The 26,487-nt window shown below is 36.5% G+C and overlaps 1 protein-coding gene across 7 annotated transcripts in view; it reads right to left on the bottom strand.

The window, feature by feature from the left end:
* The window catches only part of MFSD8 (major facilitator superfamily domain containing 8), a 69,903-nt gene that overhangs the window by 42,137 nt on the left and 1,279 nt on the right, over positions 1–26,487 (bottom strand). For all 7 annotated transcript variants that reach the window (XR_009259319.1, XR_009259320.1, XR_009259321.1 and 4 more), the window contains exons 2-5: positions 13,515–13,606; positions 7,966–8,009; positions 1,928–2,168; positions 948–1,061 (exon numbers count right to left, since the gene is read on the bottom strand). Coding sequence is in view for 4 of the 7 variants with exons in the window: in XM_058721422.1 (XP_058577405.1) it covers positions 948–1,061; positions 1,928–2,168; positions 7,966–8,009; positions 13,515–13,606 (491 nt within the window). In the remaining 3 variants the exon portion in view is untranslated. The remainder of the gene's footprint in view (positions 1–947; positions 1,062–1,927; positions 2,169–7,965; positions 8,010–13,514; positions 13,607–26,487) is intronic.

The raw sequence follows: 26,487 nt of genomic DNA, 5'->3' as shown, positions 1-26,487 counted from the left end.
CTTTCAAAAATTCTTTCATTTTCTTCAAACTCAGAAAAGTCTGAAAGGTATGGGCAAAGAGCACAAGAGTAAAGAATCTCCTATAACTTTCCTCAAATCTTTCGGTCAGAAGAATTTTGTTTCTGGGCTATCTGGGTGGCTCAGTTGGTTAAGTGTCCAACTTTTCAATTTTTTTTTTAAGTTTATTTACTTATTTTGTGTGTGAGAGAGAGAAAGCACAAGCAGGAGAGAGGCAGAGAGAGCAAGAGAGAGAGCATCCCAAGCAGACTCTGCACTGTCAGCACAGAGCCTGCTTTGGGGCTCTAAGTTACCAACCGTGAGATCATGACCCCAGTCAAAATCAAGAGTCGTATGCTTAACGGACTGAGCAACTCAGGCCCCCCCTTGCATCCAACTGTTGATTTCAGCTCAGCTCATGATCTCACAGCTATGGGATCGAGCCCCACATTGGTCTCTGCACTGAGCGCAGAGACTGCTTGGGATTCTCTTTCCATCTCTCTCTTCCCCTCCCCCACTTGCGCACATGTACAGGTGTACTTGCTCTCCAAAAAGAAAAAAGAAAAAATTAAAGAATTTTGTTTGTAATAGACAAGAAAAAAAAGCTAACTATAATGGAGATGTCAAGCTTAATGATTATTTCACAGAACATACAGATAGAGTTAGGTTCAAATCTCATATTTCCCATTTGCTATCTGGCTGACCCTGAATAACTTACTTAGACTCTCTATGCCTTGATGTCCTAATATGTAAAATGGGACTAATATTATTTACTTTAGAGAACATTTGTTAACACATATAAAGAGACTAGACTCCTGCTGGATCAAAAATATTAGCTTCCCTACTTTTCCTTTTAGCTATGAGGTTTTATACTTGGATTCCACTTAACATTTGAACTTTAAAAGTTCTCCCAATTCATATTCAAGCAATGACAAGTGAAAAATACCTACCTGGACCTAGAATAAAGCCTAATGCTTGACATGCACTTGTGTTTGCCATGGAACTTATTCTTTCCTGAAGGGAAGTAGCACCAGCAATGTATGATCTAACAACTGCTACATTTCCTAAGAAAAGACACAATAATCCAAAGTCAAAGAAAATATTCTTCGGTTTATAATATCCCACTTAATTTGGCTTTATATAAAACAAAAATATTAATCTATATTATAGTCACTGCTTCTTCCCTATGATTATACAAAGCATATACATTGAGCAAATGTATCAATTAGTGGAAAATCTTGCTTTTAGCAACATGAAAACACAATTAAAGATGTGAATAAATGAAAAAGTGACATTACAGAAATGTTAAACTTTTTTTCTTATTAAATATGAAGAAAACACTGACTAAATGGCAAACTACTGATCGTTACAACTATTTTTAAAACAAAGACATCACAAATTCTGCATGCTTAAATGTAATATAAGAAACAAAAAGATCCACTAACAATTTGACTCAAAAAATTTTATTGAGCTCTTATTATTTTCAGGAGACTCTGCAAGAAAGGCCACAGAATATTTTAGAAAGTCATAAATTGTCTCTAATTATAAAAAGTTTACTATCTGGTTGGTGATAAAAGATGAAAACAGAGCAAAACAGTATATAAGCAAGTTCCACAGACATACTGGAGATGGGAAAGATCTGTTAAGGGGTAGGGTAACCTAAGAAAGTTTTATGGAAGATGTGGAACTTGAACAGAATCTTGAAGAATGAAGAATGATGGGAACAGAATAGAGAAACTATAGGTAACAGGAATATCATGAACAAAGGCAAAAATCATAGGAAAGATATTTGTCTATTTGCAATGAGAAATCTATATGTTGAGTTGTGAGATATGAGATTGAGACGAGGTGATACCAGATGAGAGAGGGTGAATTCAGGGTGAATGTGAATCTGAACAGCCAAACACATACATACATACATACATATTACCTGCTCCAAATCCCACCAATCCACGAGCAACCAACATGTAGTATTTATTATGAGAAGCTGGAACGTGGACATATGCATAGAGGCAGTTAGCCACGACCGAAATGAAGATGGAGACAATAAGAGGTTCTTTTCTTGGTCTATAATTAGACCACAAACCAAATACAGGTGAAGCTACCATTTGGCCAAGACTAAATGAAGCAATAACCCAGCCCAAAAAACTTGCATCAGCTGTCTGATCAATCTGCAGAAAAAAGTACAATGCTTTAAGAATTGTTATCCAAGAAAAGTAAAGTTTAAGACTTAAACACATTTTTCTGACCACATAACATTTCCTATTTAAATAAATAAAAACAATAATTCTAACATATCAGTTTTATAACACTATTACTTATAGTAAGGTATTCAAACTTCTTACAGTATAATTAAATATGCTACCAATTCACTATACACTAGAAACAATACTTGCGAAGCTTCAACTTTTAGAATGATTATGGGAATATGGTTTATGATTTGGTTCATAAAAATCTTGTTACAAATAATCACATTATATGTATAAACAATAACATCACAAAAGTAAAATGCCATTCTTTAATTCTTATAAAGTAAATACAATTATTTAGACTTATGTTACTCCATAAGCTAAATAGCCATTAGCACTATAAATCTTTTTTTTTTTTAACATTTATTTATTATTATTGAGAGACAGACACAGAGTGTGAGCAGGGGAGGGGCAGACAGAGGAGGAGACACAGAACCTGAAGCAGGCTGCAGTCTCTGAGTGTCAGCACAAAGCCCAAAGTGGGCTCGAACTCACAAACCAGGAGATCATGACCTGGGCTGAAGTTGGAGGCTTAACCGACTGAGCCACCCAGGCACCTCATTTTAATTTTTTTTAACTGAGCACAATAGTCAAATGCTTAAGAGAATAGAAACACAAAAGCTGAAAGATAATTCTCCCATTAAACCTATTATTAATTCTTCCTTTCAACATGGAGGATTCAGGGTTCTACCACTGAATGAGGGTTTATGTGTCATGATAGATGCTGAGGAGAGAACCAAATGATTAAATTCAGAAAATGAAATTCTTTCAAAAAACAGAAAATTTTAGCTTACAAAAGGGACTATGGAATAAATTAACAGATTTAAAAAATATATATATATATGGTAGGCTATATAGTAATTTGGAAACATAAGAACCATTAAATTTTTAGAAATAAGGGGTGCCTCGGTGGCTCAGTCAGTTAAACTTCCGACTTCAGCTCAGGTCATGATCTCACAATCTCTGAGCTTGACCCCCACGTCAGGCTCTGTGCTGACAGCCCAGAGCCTGGAGCCTACTTCGGATTCTGTGTCTCCCTCTCTCTTTGCGCCCCCCCACCCCTTGTGCTCGCTCTCTCAAAAATAAATATTTAAAAAAATGTAAATAAATTTTTAGGAAATAAGATTAAACATATATAAAGTGTTAGAACAACTTAAAGACAACCATGGCCTTTTCTAAAGATATTTTTAAATAGTTTAAAATGAAAATGTTTAGGTATATTTTCTTGTGGGGGATGAGAAATAAGAGTGAATACATATAATGATACACAATATTAAAGTTCTAGCCTTAAAAATATCTCTTATTTGGGGCACCTGGGTGGCTCAGTCAGTTGAGTGTCTGACTTTGGCTCAGGTCATGATCTCCCAGTTTGTGAGTTCAAGCCCCACATTGGGCTCTGTGCTGACAGCTCAGAGCCTGGAGTCTGCTTTGGATTCTGTGTCCCTCTCTCGCTGTGCCCCTCCCTCACTCATGCTCTGTCTCTCTTTCTCTCAAGAATAAATAAAACATTAAAAAAAATTTTTTTTAATCTCTTAATTTAGGCACACTGGTTTTCATTTTCTACCCATATTACCTTTGGCTCCTTTGATCACTCTATTACAAATATAAAATAACTTCATGTCATAAAAATTTTTTAATTAATTTTCAAAAAAGCAGTGAAAACTCAATTTTAATGTTAAATGTGTAGTAGTTTGAAAGCAAAAGAATGAAAGTGTCTTCTCAGGATATCAATTGATCATAGTCAAGTATGTGTTTCAGGGACAGAAGCTGACCCTCGGGGATAGCTCTAACAATATTAATGATATTTGCCAGAGACCAATGGAAACTTTTATTTTAATTGGATACTATTCTTTATGGTGACTGGAAATTGGAATCTGTTAGAAAATTCTGCTAGAATTGTAATAGGAAAGTAAAACGGGTTTGGGAGATACAGGTTCTACACTACAACAGGTGTCACTTCAGTAATTAAACTGTTATCTGCACTCGTGTGTTTCTCTTTTTAACAGTAGTAACAGCATCTCATTTCTGGTCCTCTGGCCACCTCTGGTGATCTCCATCATACCATTTTTGGGATAAAATCTAAACTGTTTATTATGAAAAACTAGCTCACAAGTTGGTCACAGTCTCTTCTCTAGCCTCATCTCTCTGCATGTACCCTTCCCCCAATTCTAACTTCCAGTCACACAGAACTGTCTTAAGTTTCCAAAATGAGTCAAATTCTTTGCCTCCAGGCCTTTGCACTGATTTCTCTACTGTCCCCTTCTACCAGCAATGCCTTCCCAACCTCCTACTCCCTGGCCCCTACCTTTTTTTCAGGAAACCAACTCCTACAGACCTTCAAAACTCAGCTCTGGTGTAACTGATTTTTAAAGTCTTCCAGAATTTTAGTTTGGGTTAGCAACATCCCCCTAATAGCCCATGTCTGTCTGCCTGCACCTCTCTCTCTCTCTCTCTCTCTCTCTCTCTCTCTCTCTCTCTCTCTCTCTCTCTCTCCTTTCTCTCTCTCTTCTTTCTCTCTCTCTCATTCTCCCCCCCCCCCCACACACACCCATACTTTTAGACCTTTACTCACGTATACTGTATAGTAACCATCTATAATTAACTTATTTGGTTTGGCACACATCAGTAAAAGTTGGAACTGTATTTTCTCAAAACAAAAACGAAACACAAAAGCCCTCCCCCATCCCTGTCATTTCAGGAAAAAAAAAAAAAAAAGAAAAGAAAAAAGAAAACAAACCATACACTCCAAAGTACATGGTATTGAATTTCAAACATTACTTTATAAACATGTTAATGATATTGACAAAGTGAAAGTTCTGGAAATCTTCATGCTTTGATATGGGAACTAAGATATGAATATGGGCGTTCCAAGCATTTTTAACTTTTATTTATAGATGATTGCTTATTAATTCAAGTAACAGTCACTGAGTCCTTTACTGTGACAAAAAATGTGCTAGGCAATAAGGATACAAAAGATGAGTTAACACAATTTTTCCAAATCAGGTTTCATCATAGTGAAGCTTCCAGATTTTACTTATCAGGTATTTGAGTAGCTGGTGGTAAAAAATCACATGCTTCAATTTTTTATCTGTCAAATAAGGATAACTTCACAGAGTTGTTAAAAGAATTATTTGAGCAATGTATAGTGCTTAGGGCAATGTCAGCATATATATATACACTAAATGAATATTACCTATAGGATATAAAAACTAGTATTTCTTAGAATTTTGTTTTTACTAATATGTCAGTTCTATTATTATATTTTATTATAATTCATGCATTAGTATTCCCACTATCTCCCTAGCCCTATAAAATAACCTATCCTTCCAATTCAAAATCTAATCTTAAGAATATGAATCTTCCTGGATATTTATCCCACCTCTGGGCAACAGAACCTCAGGAATCACTTGGCTGATGGTTGTCCATCAGCCAGGGTCAGAAAGAAGCACATTTCAGAGATTTACACTGGTGCCAAATTCCTTTCAGACAAATAATTTATTGTTTTGTTTTGTTTTCTGAGTTTTTTCTTGGGTGGGGGGGGTGTTCTAGCTTTTTATCTTTCTCACAGATGGCTTTTCAGGTAAGTAATATTTTTCAACATGCTATTGAAAAAGATGGAAGCCTTAAATTAAGAATTAAACAGTTTAAGGTAGTAAGTAACACAGCACTGTGGTTGAGCCAGATTTTGGTTTCAGATAGGTTTGGCTCTGCCATCTTCCAGCTGAGTGACTTGAGCAAGCTACCGAACTTTCTGACTGTGAGTTTCTTCACCTGTCAAACAGGATAGATAATAATCATTTCATAGGGTTGCTATGAATATCAAGAGGTGAAAAGTTTAGTACCGTACCTGGCACGTAGTGAGCTTTCACTATTATTATGAAATAACCTGAGAAAGGTTTTTTATTGAAATTCTTTTATTTGTATTGCCAAAGAACTAGTTACAAGTTCATGTACTCACTAAATTTACCTTTGAAGAGCTTTCAAATATCTGGAGAAAGGAGTGTACCTTTTCAAAATTCAACATACTGTGCTGAGTAGACCTAATTATTGTAAATACCTTTCTTTTGGTAATTTTGAGGTTAAACAGACTAGATACAGGGATCATAGAAATAGTTTTGATACATGGAAATATATTTTTGGCAAAGAAAATATTGCTCTAGAATTGTTAAATTTTCCGCTATAATTCTAATCATTCTGCCAGTAAGGAAAGAATTTTTAACATCATGGCTAATAATTTCATGTCATATAAATTTTTATTTATTTTCAAAATAGCAATGTGAATATGGCACCAACTCAGTAAAAAAAATGAAATTTGTATTTTTGTCCTTATTCCTTTTATAATATCATATATTTTAAAAGTTAGCATTTTCAAAAAGTTAAAAATTCATAAAAACTAAAAAATCTAAAATTAAGTATAAAATGTCAATAAGCTTCTTGTATCACAGGCACATTATTTTTAATAATAGGGATAATAGATAATAGGGATAAAGATAATAGGGAAGAAGGGTGGAAGGGAAGGACAGAGGAAAGGAAAGATGAAGGGAGGGACAGCATCTCAGAAAAAAATGCAGAAAAATTTATAAAGGCCCCAGGAACCTAGATTAATTCAAGTAGATACGTCTAATAAATTGTTGGCTATAGATCTAATATGGGCCAAAGCTTAGGATTTAGTCTACAACACACACATACACACACACACACACAGACACACAGCCCAATCTCTGGGGAAAACCAACATATAAGGAACAAGTTGGTAAAGAAAACTCAGAAAAGAATTTAATAACAAATATTTAAAGAGCCAAGCCAGGACAGAGTAATGTACGGAAGCTAAGAGAGGGTTTTCAGAAGCAGGGAGAGGTCGACAATGTCAAATACTACCCAAATGTCACGCAAAGGACCGAAAAGTATCTATTTGGTCAGCAATCAAATCATTGGAGACCTTAATAAGAGCAGTTTCATGGTAGCAGAGGAGTGAATCAGACTGTAGCAGGTTCAGGAGTGAATAGGAGGTTGGAGAGTACAGAGAACTCCATTAAGAACCTTAACTGAAATATTGTTATAGATAACGTCTGCAACTTATATACTGATTTTTAGTAAATTCATTCCTGGAGATTTAAAATAGAATTGACATATATTTATATTATGTTATATGTCAAATAATTTTTTTTTAAAGAGTTGGCAGGACTTGATGATTAACTGATGCCAGGGTACCTACTAAACTTGCATCTTCTTGTTAGGCCCTCCTCCCCATCTAGTAACCACAGCATCGAAATACATGTATTATCTATTCTTTTCACAATGGCAACCAGACAACCCTATGGGAAAGCACAAAAGCATTCCATAGAAATGTCATTTGTACCATTCAGGAATTCAGACTATAAGTAATTTAGTTTCCTTTTTATCAGGGAGGGGGCATTGGTGGGATATGAAAGCGGCTAATAAGTAGGTGAGCATACATCTACATTTGTCTAGGACTATCCAGGTATAATTCTGTTTTCCTGGTATAGTGCTCCCTTCACTTCAAGAGTGTTCTGGTTTGCACAATGAAGCACTGGATCACCTTACTTATAAGCCTCTCTGGAAGAATTATTATCTCAAGTCATGCTAGTAAAGATTAAATCAATAGACTACCAAAGAGACTGTCAAGAAAACACTTAACTATGTAAGAGTTACTACTACTATAGCTACTTAAGAGAATAATAGATTGAAGTGTACAAACCTTTTGGAGATATGGCCATATTGACATTATCACAATAGAAAATCCTGTAAAGAAGCAAACCCTGTTATTTATACTTAAAATGATGTCATTACTGTTTATAGATACAATTTTTTAAACTATAACATGGGCTTTAAAATATCATTCTCAATTTACAAATTTATTCCCCAAAATGTTTAACTTATTAAGCAATGGAATTGTATTTATTAGAAGGGAAATAAATATTAAAGACTTGAAAATCATATGTAATTATAGTCCCTGGTCATAATTGGGGTAATAAAAGCAGAGGACCTGTTTCTCCTTATTCACATGTCTTTACTGTAAACAGAAATAAATTACTGAAAGCTTTGTTAAGTTCTTACAAGCAGAACTGAGTGGATGAAAAGCTACCCTGTTAAAGAGGAAGTGGTAGACTTCTAATGTGTGTTGTTTGGCAGAGATAATCGACAGGAGGGAAGTCTAGGAAAAGGAAAATGATCATATACAGGAGGAAATGGCTATAAAGAACCATGAGGCTTCAAGATGGCTATACCTTAAAAGAAAACTCATTATCTCTGCTACCCTTTATTGCTTAAGAGCTGTAATGATAAACTCCAATCCTATCTGTCAATTTTAAATGTTAGGCATATTCAATCAAAATTCTATAAAGGCCATTTAAAAAAAAAAAACACTTTTATTAAGATATACTTCACATACTATACAATCTACCCATTTCAAGCACTCAGGTTAGTGGGTTTTAGTATAATCAAAGATATGTGCAACATCACCACAGTCCATTTTAGAACATTTTAGTCACATCACAAAGAAACTCTGGACGTTTTAGCTACTATTCTGCTGCTTTCCATCCTAATGCTCACCAGCCTGAAGCAACTACTAATCTACCTGTCTCTATAGATTTTCATATGAATAGAATCAGGCAACATGTGGTCTTTTGTGTCTGGCATCTTTCTTAGCATAATGCTTTCAAGCTTCATCCATGTTGTACCAGTATCAGTACTTCATTCTTTTTAGAAAGCTTATATTAAAAATAGTTTAATTATTAGTTTAATTTTAGTGTATTTTGAATTGACATTGACTTTGATGAAAAGCAGACTGAAAGAGTAAACTAATATTTGAAATCAAGGCTCAATTTCACAATCAAGAAACTTAAAAACAGGTAAAATGTTTAACATGTTAATTAAAATCTAAAGTTAAAATAATTCTTTTTTGCCATTAAAATGGAAATTATTTAATTTTAGATAATGGAGTACTAAAAATTAAAAGTATTTCATTTTATTTATTATATTTTATTTTATTTCAATTCCTGTATAGTTAACATTACAGTGCTACATTAGTTTCAGGTATACAATACAGTGATTCAACACTTCTATATATTACCCAGTGCTCATCATGACAAGTGCACTCCTTAATCCCAAATCACCTATTTCACCCATTCTCCTACCTCCCCCTCCCCTCTGATAACCATCAGTTTGTTCTCTATAGTTAAGAGTCAGGGTGCCTGAGTGGCTGAGGTGGTTAAGCGGTTAAGCAACAGACTTTTGCTCAGGTCATGACCTCCCAGTTTGTGGGTTTGAGTCCTGCATTGGTCTGTGCTAACAGCTCAGACAGAGCCTGGAGGCTGCTTGGGATTCTGTGTCTCCCTCTCTCTCTCAAAAATAAATAAACTTAAACAGTCTATTTCTTGGTTTGTCTATCTCTTTTTTTTTTCCTTTGCTCATTTATTTTGTTTCTTAAATTCTACATACTTGAATTGAGCAAGTATCATATAGCAAAATCATATAGTATCTGTCTTCCCCTGACTAACTTATTTGGCCTAACATTATACACTCTGGCTCCATCCATGTTGCTGCAAATGGCAAGATTTCATTCTTTTTTACGGCTGAATAATATTCTGTTGTTATTAAATAAATTAGAAGTACTTTATTTTTTAAATGTTTATTTTTGAGAGAGTGTGTGCAAAAGTGGGGGATGGTAGAGAGAGAGGGGGACAGAGAATCTGAAGTGGGCTCTGTGCTGACAGCAGAGAGCCTGATGAGAGGCTCAAACTCAGAAACTGTGGGATCATGACCTGAGCCAAAGTCAGACACTTAACCGACTGAGCCACCCAGGTGCCCCATAAATTAGAAGTATTTTATTTTATTTTATTTTATTTTATTTTATTTTAACTTTTTAATATTTATTTTTTAGAGAGAGAGTGCGCTCATGCAAGCGGGGGAGGGGCAGAGAGAGGGGAAGACACAGAATATGAAGCAGGCTCTGGGCTCCAAGCTGTCAGCACAGAGACAGAAAAAGGGCTCGAACCTACTAACTTTGAGATTGTGACCTGAGCCAGAGTTGGATGCCCAACTGACTGAGCCACCCAGCTGCCCATGGAAGTTAAATGAAAAAAATTAAAAGCTATTGCAGAGGTTGCTATCGACACAACACTCATTGTGTAGGTAGAATCCTCCTTCCTGATAGAATCCCATTTTTATTCAGGTATCCATCATTCCTCCACAAAGCCACAGACTTTAAGAGAAACTGTCTCCAACCCAAATTCCAGAGGGTAAATCCAGTTAGTCTAAAGAATTCAATCAGGATAATCCCACTATCCAAGTTGATGATGGGCTTAGAAATTGACAGGGTCCAGTTCTGACCAGTGAAAAGGGAAGGGAAGCCTACTTCAGGACCTCTAAGAAAGGACTCCTTATCTCTGTGCAAGTTTAAAAAAAAAAAAGTCCCTTTTGATCAATAAAAATTATCATGAATGGATGTGACACCTTGGGCTGCTGCTGCAACCTTGTTATAGTGAAGTCAGTGCATAGAAGAGGAGAAAACCAAAATATATAGTGGGAAACAGAACCAAAACCTCAGTGAACTTCACCTGGAATTGTCCTACTATGGGTATCTTACAAGAAAAAATAAATTACCATTTAAGCCAATTTGAATCAACATTTTTCCCCTGATATTTGTAGAAGGCACCCTAATAGATACACAATCCAAAATGAAATTGCATTACAAAGAATTGTTGAAAATATCCTTTATTTTGTACTTTTCTTTCATTTTAGCTTTATTTAAAATATATTTTTACTCAGTGTGAGAGAGTGACTGGGGTAAATAGAAAAGATAAAGAAAAGTAGTTCTAAAAATTTAGTAAAATGGCCTTCAGTAAATCTGTGTCAGGGAAAAGATACCACCTGTAAAATCTGTGCCTATAGACTTAAAGGATCTAAGCTTGGAAAAAGAATGGATTCTTTAAAACACTTTTTTAAAAATTGTCACAGTATTGATAACTCCTATATATATTCATTCTTTATCATTTTAACATAAGTACAGTTCTTAACATTAAAATTTCCTCATGAAGTTTTACTTTTTAGTAACTATATTTTCAGAAATAATGTTAATAGATTAAAATACATCAAGGTATACAGATTAAGATTCTTGCTTTACTATTTGTGTCAATGTGGTGGGTTAGTCAGTTAAGCATCTGACTCTTGATTTTGGCCCAGGTCATGATGTCGAGGCTCATAGGATCGAGCCCTGCTTCAGGCTCTGTGCTGACAGTGTGGAGCCTGCTTGGGATTCCCTCTCTCCCTCTCTCTCTCTCTGCCCCTCCCCTACTCACTCTCTCTCAAAATAAATACATAAACTTAAAAAAAATTAAATGAGTTCACAGGCAGCAAAAGAAAAAAAAAACCACATACATTGGACTACATCAAAATTAAAAACTATTGTGAATCAAAAGACACAATCAGTAGAGTAGAAAGAAGAGTCCGAGAATGGTAGAAAATATTCACAAATCATTTATCTGATAAGGAGTTAATATCCAGAGTACATAAAGAACTTCTACAACTGAACAACAAAAACCTAATTAAAAAGTGGGCAAAGGTGGCGCGCCTGGGTGGCTCAGTCAGTTAAGCGTCCGACTTCGACTCAGGTCATGATCTCATGGTCCGTGAGTTCAAGCCCCGTGTCAGGCTCTGTGCTGACAGCTCAGAGCCTGGAGCCTGCTTTGGATTCCGTGTCTCCCTCTCTCTCTGACCCTCCCCTGTTCATGCTCTCTCTCTCTGTTTCAAAAATAAATAAACATTAAAAAAAATTAATAAAAAAAAGTGGGCAAAGGACTTTAATAGATATTTCCCCAAAGATATACAAATGGCCAATATGCATATGAAAATATTCCCAACATTACTAATCATTAGGGAAATACAAGCCAAAAAAACCATGAGAGACTACTTCATGCCCATTAGAATGACTAATATTAAATAAACATAAAAGTTGGTAAGGATGTGGAAAAATTTGAACCCTGCCTGTTGGTGGGAATGTACAAATAGTATAGCAGCTATGGAAAACAGTATAGCAGTTCCTCAAAAACTTATAAATAGAATTGTTATGTGATTCAGCAATTCTACTTCTTTTTTTTAATTATTAATGTTTATTTATTTATTTTGAGACAGGAAGAGAGAGAGCACACAAGCAGGAGAGGGGCAGAGAGGAGAGAGAATGCCAAGCAGGCTCTGCACTTATAGTGCAGAGCCCAGCTCAGTTAGTGGCTTTGATGGGGTTTTTGAATGGTGGGGGTTCGAAGCTGACATCCAAGAAACAATTCTTGAGATGTCTTTGGTGCAAAAAAGGTAATTTTATTAAAGCACAGGGACAGGACCCATGGGCAGAAAGGGCTGTGTTATAAAGGTGACCTTTTATATATCATGGAGTTGGGGAAGATAAAGCCAAGAGGAAGTTCCTAAAGGGATTTTCATATGTTAAAGAAGATTCATAATACAACAGAGGCCTAGGAATTGTCAAGCTAAGGTTGTTTTTCCTCTAGTAAGGCATACATTAGGACAGTAGGGGGTTCCTGGAGAAAGCCCGAACTCCTTTCCTTAGTCATTTCTTTACAATCGCTGCCCTTTGTTAAAATAGTATATAAGCCCCCAGCTCTAACCATTTCTTTGGAGTTTTCACTTTTCTATAATGTATAGTGTATAGGTCTGTATAATGTAAAAATAACTAACATCAAATAAATGTATAAGCTTTTTTTCTTGTTGATCTGTCTTCCATTGCTTTATTTTGAAGGTACCAGCTACAGAACCTAAGAAAGTAGAGGAAAAGATTTGCCTCCCCACCGTATATACAATAGACTATTATTTAGTCTTCAAAAGAAAGGAAATTCTGACTCATACTATAACATGGATGAACCTTGAGAATATTATGCTAAATAAAATCAACCATTTGCAAAAAGAAAAATACTGTATGATTTCACTTATATGAAATATCTAGAATCATCAAATTCAAAGAAACAGAAAGTATGGTGGTTTCCAGGGCCTGGGAGGAGGGGGAAGTGAGGAGTTGTTTAATGGGTAAAGAGTTCTAGTTCTGCAAGATGAAAACATTCTGAAGATTGGTTATTTAACCATGTAGATATATGTAACACTTCTGATCTTAGAAATGGGTAAGATGGGAAATTTTATGTGATTTTTACTAAAATACAAAATAATTAAAAAAATGAAGTGACATTAAAATAAGATACTTTATCTGAAATTTTTAAATTCTATATAATTTCTAATACTTACCTACACTGCTGAAAAACATAGTAAGATACAGAATCCTAATAGATATCCATCGGCTCTTATAATGCTCTTCAGTTTCTATAATATCCCATTCTCTAGGTGTAAAGAAGAAAAAAGTAGTTTAATGTTATCTCATTATGTGCAAATCTTTCTGTGGCACAATTTTATTTTCTCTCTCCTAAAGTAATAAAAATGCTATGACAAAGCTATAATTTATTAATATTGATATTTGCTGTACTAATTATCTATGAATAAGCAATATTTCCGTGAATTTCCATGGATTATACTTGTGCTTTATTACACATAGAAACTTGGGAGACATGAGGTAGCTTAAAAAGGCATAACATTTTGTCAACCAATTATTTTGATATCATTGACTTGCTACAAATTGAGTGTTGGAATTTGTCAAACTGACAAAATAAAGTCTATCAAAATAAATCAAATAAACTAGCTACAATTAGATCTCACACTGATGGGATATACAACTATTACATATTTAAAAAAAATGATTACTGCCATCATTATGACATGTTCTACTTGAGGACAGTAAATTGACTTTGCTGTAGGAAGCTATTTTGGCAGGGTACTTTCAGCAAAATTAATATAGAAATGACACCAGAAAAGTTTAATGTGACCTAAGACATTCCTAGTCCTTTGCCTTTGCTCCAACATGAGTTACCAGACAAGTTCTGTTAGTTGACTAAAGAAGAGTCCAAGGTCCCTCTAGACTGGGTTGATCTCTCATATAAGCCTGTGACCTGGAGTAAGGGCAAGTATATTAAGCACACACACTACTTCAAGGGTCTAGGTGATACATGTATCATTACATTTTTACATACACATATAGAATGAGTTAACAAATTTACCTTAATATGAACAATATGTTTTCAAATAATTAAGATAAACACAACAGGCAAAATGCCTTCTTATGTTTAAAAGAAATTTTCTAAAATAGACCTTAGAGTTGTCAACTTAGTCTTCAAAAAAGAAACTTTTTTTTTCAGATGTGTTGTGACTGGGAGTGGTAGAGAGTGAATGAAGAAGAAAGATAACATTAATTAGATCTACTATGTGCCAGGTATGTTAGTTATTGATACAATATATATGAATATGCCATTCCATAAAAATAGACCTTTCACCATAATGTAGCATACTTGAAAAATAGCAGAATCCCAAAGGCCTATAAAGATCTTCCTTGACTTACAGTTGGGTTACCTTCCAACAAACCTATTGCAAGTTGGAAAAGATTAAGTTAAAAATGCATTTAATACATCTAACCTACCAAATATCAGAGCTTAATACCTCATTCTACCTTAAACAGGCTCAGAACACTAACATTAGCCTATGGTTGGGCAAAATCACCTAACACAAAATGTATTTCATTACAAAGTATTGAATATCTCATGTAATTTATAAAATACTGTACTAAAAATGAGAAATGCAATGTTTGTATGGGTACAATGGTTGGAAGTGTATAGATTGGCTACTCGGGTGATCACATGACTGATTGGGAGCTGAGGCTCGCTGCCACTATCTCGCACTGCAAGAATATTCTACCATTCCTAGCCCAAGAAAAGATCAAGATTCAAAACGTGAAACGTGGTTTCTACCAAAAGTGATCACTTTTGCACCAATGTATCGTTGAAAAATCTTAAGTTAAACCATTATAAGTTGGGGACCATCTGTATTTGGAAATCAGTATTTTGGAATTTGGAATACATAATGCAGATGATTACATAGCAGGAAAAGGTATGCACCATTCAATCCCACAGCACTGTATTCTGGTATTACTTCCAGCACTGGGTATTACACTTTTAATGAACCCATTATTATTTCCTGGAGATCAAAAATTAAACTGACCATCATAAATAAGAACTATCATTAAAATAAGCCTGGGGGCGCCTGGGTGGCTCAGTCGGTTAAACGTCCGACTTCGGCTCAGGTCATGATCTCGCGGTTTGTGAGTTTGAGCCCATGTCAGGCTCTGTGCTGACAACTTGGAGCCTGCAGCCTGCTTCAGATTCTGTGTCTCCCTCTCTCTCTGTCCCTCCCTCACTCACACTCTGTCTCTCTCTCCTTCAAAAATAAATAAACGTTGAAAAAAAAATAAGCCTGAAAATGTCAAATAACTGTTTTGCTCGATCTTATCTAAGTTAGGAAACCAGAGAAGTAAATAATTTGATTGTGAAAAAAATGTAATAAAATTGTTTATTTGAGAGACTTCAACTTGATTTGGAGCTCAGTCAAAACTTCCTTTTTTTAATGACAGCTATTAAATATTGAAGGAATGACAGAATTATAAAATCACTATTTAATAACTAGTTTCCACGTAATAATGGATGAAAGCAAGGGTCCTTCATGGATACAAAAACAACTGGTTGAAAGGTTGGTGAGGACAGGATAGTCACAGGGCCTCAAAGTATCACCTCACTATCTACTTTCCAATTACAAAATGGAAAATTAAGTTTTATACCACTCACCCTCTTTTTGTTTTTATTTTTAGAGAGAGGGACACACACACACGCACACACACACACAGATGCAAGTGGGGGAGGAGAAGACAGGGAGGCACGGAATTTGATGCAGGCTCCAAGCTGTCAGCATAGAGCCCAATGTGGGGTTCGAACTCATGAACCACGAGATCATGACCTGAGCCGAAGTTGGACATTTAACTGACTGAACCACCCAGGCACCCCAGCAGTCACTTCCTTAACCAAGTGGTCAAGCTTGGCATCCCCAATAGTGGGATGGCCTAGCATTTGATGTCTTCTAACATTAATATATTGACATATTCTCAACATAACCCGTGGGATGTCCATGCCAGGAATGTTTGACGAGGAACTATTTAAAAAAAAAAACAGGCCAGGGGAGGGACCAAGATGGTGAACAGCATGGAAGTTTTTTGCATCCCTTGTCCTGAAATACAGCCAGATCAACACTAAACCATTCTGCACACCTAGAAAACTGATTTGAGGATTCACACAACAATCTGCACAACCTGAACCAGATAATTCAGCAGGTACTCAACACAGAGAGGTGAATTGGAGGAGAAAGTTGTGGAGGGCACAGAGCTGGTTTTGCTTGTGGAGAGAGGACGGAGATGGGGAGAGTACAGAAAGCATCCCCCCTGCCCGAAAGCAGCTGGAGAGAAAAGAAAGTATGCAAGGGGCTGAACAAAAAGGGAGAAAGGAGCAAAGAGAAGATTTAAATTCTATTAAGACTATAAACGGGGGGAGTCCAGAGTCTGAAGCTCTGCAGCTTGATATGTGGTGGTGCACTGGTAGGAAGGGTGAATCCCCAGGAGCAGTGGGTGAGGTCCTCAGGGTCCTCAGGTCACACAGGGAGAGGCAGTTCCCTTGCTGGGAGGACATTTGGTAGAAGCTGTGCAGCCTCCCCACAGGCAAAGGTCCAGTGGACCCTGGACAACAACCACATTGGCTGGTGCTGGAACAAGGATGTTAAGGGGTAAGCCTGGTGCCAGATGTGTGTGATTTTCCATAATCCCTGAAATGCTGCTGCTACATGACCACGTGAACTTTTTCTGGGGTGGGCTGGCACCCAGATGCAGTCCCTGGGCATCAGCAGCAGCATGGTCTCCGGAACGTTCCTGGGGTAGGGCCGGCACCCAGCCATTGCTCAGTGAGACCCTTCCCAAGAAGGTCTGAGCTGGTCAAAGCCACAGTCCCTCAGAAGTGAGGGGCTGGGAAACACACCCACATCTGAGATAAAACTCAGGAGGGAGGTGCCACCAGGCAACCTGGTGGCTTGGTCACGGACAGTGTAAAAGCGGGGGAGTGGATGGAAGCTGGAGAAAAAGGAGGGGTGTGCAATTGCTGGTTGGGGAGAGCACAGAGTTCTGATACTAGAGGCTGGGTAGATGGGTGATGCCATTTTCACACCTCCCACACAAGCACATTCACGCCTACATGTGCCACAGCAATCCACCCCAGTAAACTAAGCAGCGGCATCTAATAGAGAACGGAGCTGATACACCAAGCCCTGCCCAACTGGACCAACCTCACTCTCCAGAAACAACACAAGTCTCTCCACCTGCTTAGTTTATGGACTATAAAATGCTTCATAGTTTGACTTCTAGGGGAAACCGGTGTAATTTCAATCGTACTTCAGTCTGTTTGCTGAACCAACTATTCAACTTTTTTTCCTTTCTTTTCTTATTCTTGAATATATAAAGAGAAAAAATTTATTTTTATTCTCCATTTCTATCAAAAATATTTTTAATTTTTTTCTATATATTTTTTTACTTTTTTGTAAATTTTTCTTTTTTTTAATTTTTTTTTAATGTTTATTTATTTTTGAGACAGAGAGAGACAGAGCATGAATGAGGGAGGGTCAGAGAGAGAGAGGGAGACACAGAATCTGAAACAGGCTCCAGGCTCTGAGCTGTCAGCACAGAGCCCGACGCGGGGCTTGAACCCACAGACCGCGAGATCATGACCTGAGCCGAAGTCGGCCGCCTAACCGACTGAGCCACCCAGGCGCCCCTTTTTTGTAAATTTTTCAAATTCTATTTTTTTACTTCCATCATTTCATTTTATTCTTTCATTGTATTCATTTTTTCAAATTTTCAAACATTTTCCTTTTTTTTTCTTTTCTTATCTTTCCCTTTTTTCTCTAATCTATCAAGCTCATTTTAGCAACAAGACCAGAACACACCTAGGATCTAGCAACCTTTATTTGATTTTTGTGTGTTGCTTTTAATTTTTTAATTTTAATTTTTTTACCTTATTAATTCCTTTTCTTCCTTCAAAATGATGAAATGAAGGAATTTACCCCAAAAGAAAGAACAGGGAGAAATGACAGCCAGGGACTTAATCAACACAGATACAAGCAAGATGTCTAAACCAGAATTTAGAATCATGATAATTAGAATACTAGCTGGAGATGCAGATTAGAATCCCTTTCTGCATAGATAAAAGCTAGTCAGGATGAAATAAAAAGTGCTATAATTGAGCTGCAATCTCCAATGGATGCCACAGCAGCAAGAATGGAATGAGGGAGAGCAGCAAATCAGCAATACAGAGGACAAATTTATGGAGAACAATGATGCAGAAAAAAAGAAGAAGACTAAGGCAAAAGAGCATGATTAAGAATTAGAGAAATCAGTGACTCATCAAAAAGGAACAGCATCAGAATCATAGGGGTCCCAGATGAAGAGAGAGAGAAAGGGGTAGAAGAGTTATGTGAACAAATCATAGTGGAAAAGTTCCTAACCTGGGGAAAGACACAGAAATCAAAATCCAGGAAGCACAGAGGACTCCCATTAGTTTTGACAAAAACCAACCATGAACAAGGCATATCATAGTCAAATTCACAAAATAATCAGGCAAGGAAAGAATCATGAAAGCAGCAAGGGAAAAAAAGTCCTTAACCTACAAGGGAAGACAGATCAGGTTTGCAGCAGACCTATCCACAGAAACTTGGCCAGAAAAGAATGGCAGGATATATTTGATGTGCTGAATCGGAAAAATATGCAGCCAAGAATTCTTTATCCAGAAAGGCTGTCATTCAAAATAGAAGTAGAGATAAAAAGTTTCCCAGACAAACAAAACTTAAAGGAGTTTGTGACCAATAAACCATCTCTGCAAGAAATTTTAAGGGGGACTCTCTGAAGGGAGAAAAGATGGGGAAAAAAAAAAAAGACCAAAAGCAACAAAGACTAGAAGGGACAGGAGAACACCACCAGAAACTCCAAATCTACAGGCAACATAATGGCAATAAATTTTTATCTTTCAGTACTCACTGTAAATGTCAATGGACTAAATGCTCCAATCAAAAGACACAGGGTAACAGAATGGATAAGAAAACAAGATCCATCTATATGCTGTTTACAAGAGACCCAATTTAGACCTAAAGACACCTAAGGATTGAAAGTAAGGGGATGGAGAACCGTCTATCATGCTAGTGGTCACCAAAAGAAAGCCAGAGTAGCCATACTTATGTCAGACAGTCCAGATTTTAAAATAAAGACTGTAACAAGAGATGAAGAAAGGTATTATATCATAATTAAGGGGTCTATCCACCAAGAAAATCTAACAATTGTAAACATTTATGCTCCAAATGTGAAGCACCAAAATATATAAATCAATTAATCACAAACATAAAGAAACTCATCGATAGTACTACCAGAATAGTAGGAGATTTCAACACCCCACTCACAGCAATGGACAGATCATCCAATCAAAATATCAACAAGGAAACAATGGCTTTGAATGACACACTGGACCAGATGGACTTAACAGATATATTCAGAACATTTCATCCTAAAGCAGCAGAATACACATTCTTCTCCAGTGCACATGGAATGTTCTAAAGAATAGATCACATACTGGGACACAAATCAGCCCTCAACAAGTACAAAAAGATCAAGATCATACTGTGCATATTTTCAGACAACTCTATGAAACTCGAAATCAACCACAAGAAAAAATGTGGAAAGATAACGAATACTTGGAGACTAAACACCATCATACTAAAGAATGAATGGGCTAACCAAGAAGTTAAAGAGGAAATTGGGGCACCTAGGTGGCTCAGTCGGTTGAGCGTCTGACTTCAGCTCAGGTCATGATCTCAAGGTCCATGAGTTCGAACCCCACACCGGACTCTGTGCTGAGGGCTCAGAGCCTGGAGCTTGTTTCAGATTCTGTGTCTCCTTCTCTCTCTTTGACCCTTTTCCGTTCATGCTCTGTCTCTGTCTCAAAAATAAATAAACGTTAAAAAAAATTTTTTTTTAAATAAATAAAAGAAGTTAAAGAGGAAATTAAAAAGTACATAGAAGTGAATGAAAATGATAACACCACAACCCAAAACCTCTGGGACACAGCAAAGGCGGTCATAAGAGGGAAGTATATGGCAATCCAGGCCTTTCCAAAGAAGGAAGAAAGGTCACAGGTAGACAACTTAACCTTACACCTTAAAGAGCTGGAAAAAGAACAGCAAATAAAACCCCAAACTAGCATAAGATAGGAAATAATAAGGATCAGAGCTGAAATCAATGCTATCAAAACCAAGAAAACAGTAGAACAGATGATTATTTCAAAGAATTAAAAAATTGACAAACCTTTACCCAATTTGATCAAAAAGAAAAAGGAAAGGACCCAAATAAATAAAATCAAGAATGAAAGAGGAGAGATCACAACCAACACAGCAGAAATAAAAACAATAATAAGAGAATATTATAAGCAATTATACGCCAATAAAATTGGCAATCTGGAAGAAATGGACAAATTCCTAGAAACATAAATTACTAAAACTGAAATAGGAAGAAATAGAAAACTTGAACAGACCCATAACCAGTAAAGAAATCGAATTACTAATCAAAAATCTCCCAAAAAACAAGAGTCCAGGGCCAGATGGCTTTTCAGGGGAATTCTACCATCATTTAAAGAAGAGTTAACACCTATTCTCTTGAAGTTGTTCCAAAAAATAGAAATGGAAGGAAAACATCCAAACTCTTTCCATGAAGCCAGCATTACTTGATTCCAAAACCAGACAAAGACCCCACTAAAAAGGAGAACATAGACCAATTTCCCTGATGAACACGGATGCAAAAATCCGCAACAAGATACTAGCCAACCAGATCCAACAATACATTACAAAAACTATTCGCCATGACCAGGTAAGATTTCTACCTGTCATGCAGGGCTGGTTCAATATCCACAAAACAATTAATGTGAAACATCACATCAATAAAAGAAAGGGCAATAATCACATGATCCTCTGAACAGATGCAGAGAAAGCATTTGACAAAAAAACAGCATCATTCTTGATAAAAAACCTCAGGAAAGTAGGGATAGAAGGATCATACCTTGAGGTCATAAAAGCCATATACAAAAGACCCAACGCTAATATCATCCTCAATGGGGAAAAATTGAAAGCATTTCCCCTTAGGTCAGGAGCAAGACAGGGAGGTCCACTCTCACCACTGTTATTCAACATAGTATTGGAAGTCTTAGCCTCAGCAATCAGACAATACAAAGAAATAAAAGGCATCCAAATCGGCCAGCAGGAGGTCAAATTTTCTCTCTTCACAGATGACATGTTACTCTCAATGGAAAGTCCAAAAGACTCCACCAAAAAACTGCTAGAACTGATCCATGAATTCAGCAAAGTAGCAGGATACAAAATCAATATACAGAAATTGGTTGCATTCCTATACACCAATAATGAAGCAACAGAAAGAGAAATCAAGGAACTGATCCCATTTACAACTGCACCAAAAACCATAAATACCTAGGAATAAATCTAACCAAAGAGGTAAAAAAAAAAATCTATACACTGAAAACTATAGAAAGCTTATGAAAGAAACTGAAGAAGACACAAAAAAATGGAAAAATATTCCATGCTTCTGGATAGGAAGAACAAATATTGTTACGTCAATACTACCCAAAGCAATCTACATATTTAAGGCAATACCTATAAACACCAGCATTCTTCACAGAGCTAGAACAAACAATCCTAAAATCTGTATGGAACCAGAAAAGACCCCGAATAGCCAAAGCAATCTTGAAAAAGAAAACCAAAGCTGGAGGCATCACAATCCCGGACTTCAAGATGTATTACAAAGCTGTAATCATCAAGACAGTATGGTACTGGCATAAGAACAGACACTCAAATCAATGGAACAGAATAGAGAACCCAGAAATGGACCCACAAATGTATGGCCAACTAATCTTTGACAAAGCAGGAAAGAATATTCAATGGAATAAAGACAGTCTCTTCAGCAAGTGGTGCTGGGAAAACTGGACAGCGACATGCAGAAAAAGGAAACTGGACCACTTTCTTACACCCTACACAAAAATAAAGTCAAAATGGATGAAAGACCTAAACATAAGACAAGAAGTCATCAAAATCCTAGGCGAGAAAGCAGGCAAAAACCTCTTTGACCTCGGCTACAGCAACTTATCTAACACGTGTCCAGAGGCAAGGGAAACAAAAGCAAAAATGAATTACTGGGACCTCATCAAAGTAAAAAGCTTCTGCACATCGAAGGAAACAATCAACTAAACTAAAAGGCAACTGACAGAATGGGAGAAGATATTTGCAAATGACATATCAGATAAAGGGTTAGTATCCAAAATCTATAAAGAACTTCTCAAATCAACGCCCCCAAAACAAATAATCAGGTGAAGAAATGGGCAAAAGGCATGAATAGACACTTCTCCAAAGAAGACATCCAGATGGCCAACTGACACACAAAAAGATGCTCAACATCACTCATCATCAGGGAAATACAAATCAAAACCACAATAAGATACCACCTCACACCTGTCAGAATGGCTACAACTCCAGGCAACAACAGATGTTGGTGAGGATGCAGAGAGAGATGATCTCTTTTGCACTGCTGGTGGGAATGCAAACTGGTGCAACCACTCTGGAAACCAGTATGGAGGTTCTTCAAAAAATTAAAAATAGAACTACCCTACGACACAGCAATTGCACTACCAGGTATTTTTTTTTTTTTTCAACATTTTTTATTTTATTTTTGGGACAGAGAGAGACAGAGCATGAACGGGGGAGGGGCAGAGAGAGAGGGAGACACAGAATCGGAAACAGGCTCCAGGCTCCGAGCCATCAGCCCAGAGCCTGATGCGGGGCTCGAACTCACGGACCGCGAGATCGTGACCTGGCTGAAGTCGGACGCTTAACCGACTGCGCCACCCAGGCGCCCCACACTACCAGGTATTTATCCATGGCATACAGGTGTGCTGTTTCGAAGGGACACATGCACCCCAATGTTTACAGCAGCACTATCAACAATAGTCAAAGTATGGAAAGAGCCCAAATGTCCATCAATGAATGAGTAGATAAAGAAGATGTGGTATATATATATACAATGGAGTATTACTCGGCAACCAAAAAGAATTAAATCTTGCCATTTGCAGCAATGTGTATGGAACTAAAGGGTATTATACTAAGTGAAATTGGCCGGAGAAAGATAAATATCATAAGACTCAACTCATATGATGACTTTAAGATATAAAACAGATGAACATAAGGGAAGGGAAGCAAAAATAACATAAAAACAGAGAGGGGGACAAAACATAAGAGACTCTTAAATACAGAAAACAAACAAAGGGTTGCCGAAAGGGTTGTGGGAGGGGGGATGGGTTCAGTGGGTAAAGGGGCTTAAGGAATCTACTCCTGAAATCACTGTAGCACCATGTGCTAACTAACTTGGATGTAAATTATAAAAAATAAATTATAGAAAAAATGAAATATTCCTATTAAGAAAAAAAAGAAGAAACAGTCCAAGGGCACCTGGCTGGCTCAGTCAGTGGAGCATGGGACTTTGATCTCAGGGTCAGTGGTTCAAGCCCCAAGTTGGGCATGCAACCTATTTAAAATAAAGATTTGGGGAGGGCGGGTGATGGGTATTGAGGAGGGCACCTGTTGGGATGAGCACTGGGTGTTGTATGGAAACCAATTTGACAATAAATTTCATATATTGAAAAAAAATAAATAAAATAAAGATTTAAAAAAAAAGAAGAAGAAACAGGCCAAACATCCAGAATGTGAGATGTTCTACAGAACACTGACCTAGACTTGTTAAAGGATTCAATGTTGGGAAGAATAGAGAGAAAAGATCAGGGAACAGTTATAGGTTGAGAGAGTATAAAAAACCTATAATAATGCATGACCATTAGTTGGATCCTATTTTAAAAAAAAAACAATAGCTATAAAGTACAGTTTTGGAACAAATGAATATTCTTCAGTTTAGACTGTATATTGCATGATATTCTGCATTAGTATTATATTTTTACCTATGATAACAGTGATGCAGTTGTATAAAAGAATGTTTATATTTTGAGAAGATGCAGGCTACACACTGAAATACTTGGGATAAAAGTGTCATGATATCTGCAACCTACTTTTCAGTAGTTTGGCAAAAGAGAGCTGTATGTGTATAGAGATTTGAGGAGTGTGAACAAGGCTAATGGTTAGTCACAGGGTATACAGGTGTTCATTGTACCGCTTTTTCAACTTTTCTATGGATTTGAAATTTTTCAAAATAAAGAAATTTACTTTTTCCTTCTTTTTAATTCAAAAAGTATAATTTTAGTGAAGAAGTATATCTTTCTACTTTGTTAGAGAGAGTAAGAACATCGGAGAGTATAGCTGTTCTTCAATGAAGTTTCAATTTTTACTGTATTTTGTTAATTTTGATGATTCAACCATGTCACAGGGCTAAGACTGAGTTTCTAAGGTTTCTGGCTTGTATTTCAAAGGCACAAGAATGAATGCTGCACTTCCAAGGCAATTTCTTTAACTTTTTGATTCCTTTCGACTATTACTGCTGTCATCTGATATTAGTTCTCCGTTTGAGATTCTCCTTTAAGTGAAATTATAATGTTAGAGTTTTGTCCCGCTCAACATTTTCATTTCAAACTATAATACATCAAATGATAATATGTGTATCAAGCCTGTAACTTAAAAACTAGAAAGAATTCATGATATGCTGGAGTGAATTGGTCACCAAAATAAGTTAGATAAAAGTTAACAGAAATAAAGTGCCAAATTTAGGTTCAATAGATCATTATTTAATACAAGGAGCCTTGGATAAATAGCAGTACTTTATTTTCAAAAAATGATTCTAGATTTACTGGGGGGAAAATAAAATTACACATTTATTAGAGAGAGCATCTGTGAACTACTGAAGAGCAAAACAGAACCTATATTCAAAGAAGATAAGAGAAAGAAGTGTGTGCTCACTGACAGAATAGTGTAATGGTGTTACCATTCACTAAATTCTGTTACAGAATTTAGAAGACAGAAATAAATTGAGAATGTTCTATAAGGATATGCTCTACAAGACCAGAAGTCATAGCAATATTTGTATTACAGAAATTAGGCTGGAGTTGCAAAGAAAAATTTTAAGCACCTGTAACATTTTAGGATATTCTAAGAAAGGGATCAGCAAACTATAGTCCTCAATCCAAACCCAGCCTATCACCTGTTTCTAGATCACCAGTGAACTAAGAATAGTTGTTACTATTTGAACATATTTGTGAGTACTTGTGATCAACTTAATAGAAAACATTAACTTTTGGGGCACCTGGGTGGCTTAGTCGGTTAAGCGTGCAACTTCATTTCAGGTCATGATCTCACGGTTCATGAGTTCGAGCCCCGCATCAGGTTCTGTGCTGACAGCTCAGAGCCTGGAGTCTGCTTTGGATTCTGTGTTTCCCTCTCTCTCTGCCCTCCCCCACTCACACGCTGTCTCTCTTTCTCTCAAAAATAAACATTAGAAAAAAAAATTTTTTTAAAGAAAACATTAACTTTTAACTCTGTTAAGCAAAATGCCACCCCTGAAATCTATTCCTCATTGATTTGTATTACAAAAAGATTTTACTCATTTATTATAAATTTCATTACCAAATTTTTTTGTGAGAATTTGTTTTCTTTCTTGTTATCTAAGTACCTGTATCTTTGATTTTGCCTCTTGTTCTGCAAAGCCTAAAATATTTACCATCAGGACCTTTACAGAAAAAGTTTGCCAACCTCTGTTCTCTCAAACATTGTAGACAGAGTTAGTGGAGACCACCCAGGACTCATCAGACCAATACACTAAAACTAACCTTCCTAGTGAGGAAAAGTTGGTGGTGAACTAGGCTGAAGTTCCTACAATTTACTCAAAGTGAATACCGCCTGTCCATTACATATTTCTTCACTTTACTAGAGAATCCAACTGTATTTTTAAAGATGGTATACTTATTGAATTATTCTCAAAATATCTTATTTTTAAAATGCTAAATCTAGGATCTCAGTCAAGTACTGTTTATGGACAGAACATCTGAATTTAGATGCACCTTAATGAGCCTCAATCACAAGGACATAATCAAAGCCAAAAGTAAGTCCTTTTTTAAAAGGAATTTGGACACAGTGACAGAATGTATAGCAAGACCACATCTAACCATTAACTCAAAGATCCTGAATCTATCTGGAAGATAGCCAAGAA

This window comes from Neofelis nebulosa, chromosome 3 (genome assembly GCF_028018385.1).
Source record: "Neofelis nebulosa isolate mNeoNeb1 chromosome 3, mNeoNeb1.pri, whole genome shotgun sequence".
In the NCBI taxonomy this organism is placed as follows: Eukaryota; Metazoa; Chordata; class Mammalia; order Carnivora; family Felidae; genus Neofelis; species Neofelis nebulosa.
This window is presented reverse-complemented; position numbering and strand designations above follow the sequence as displayed.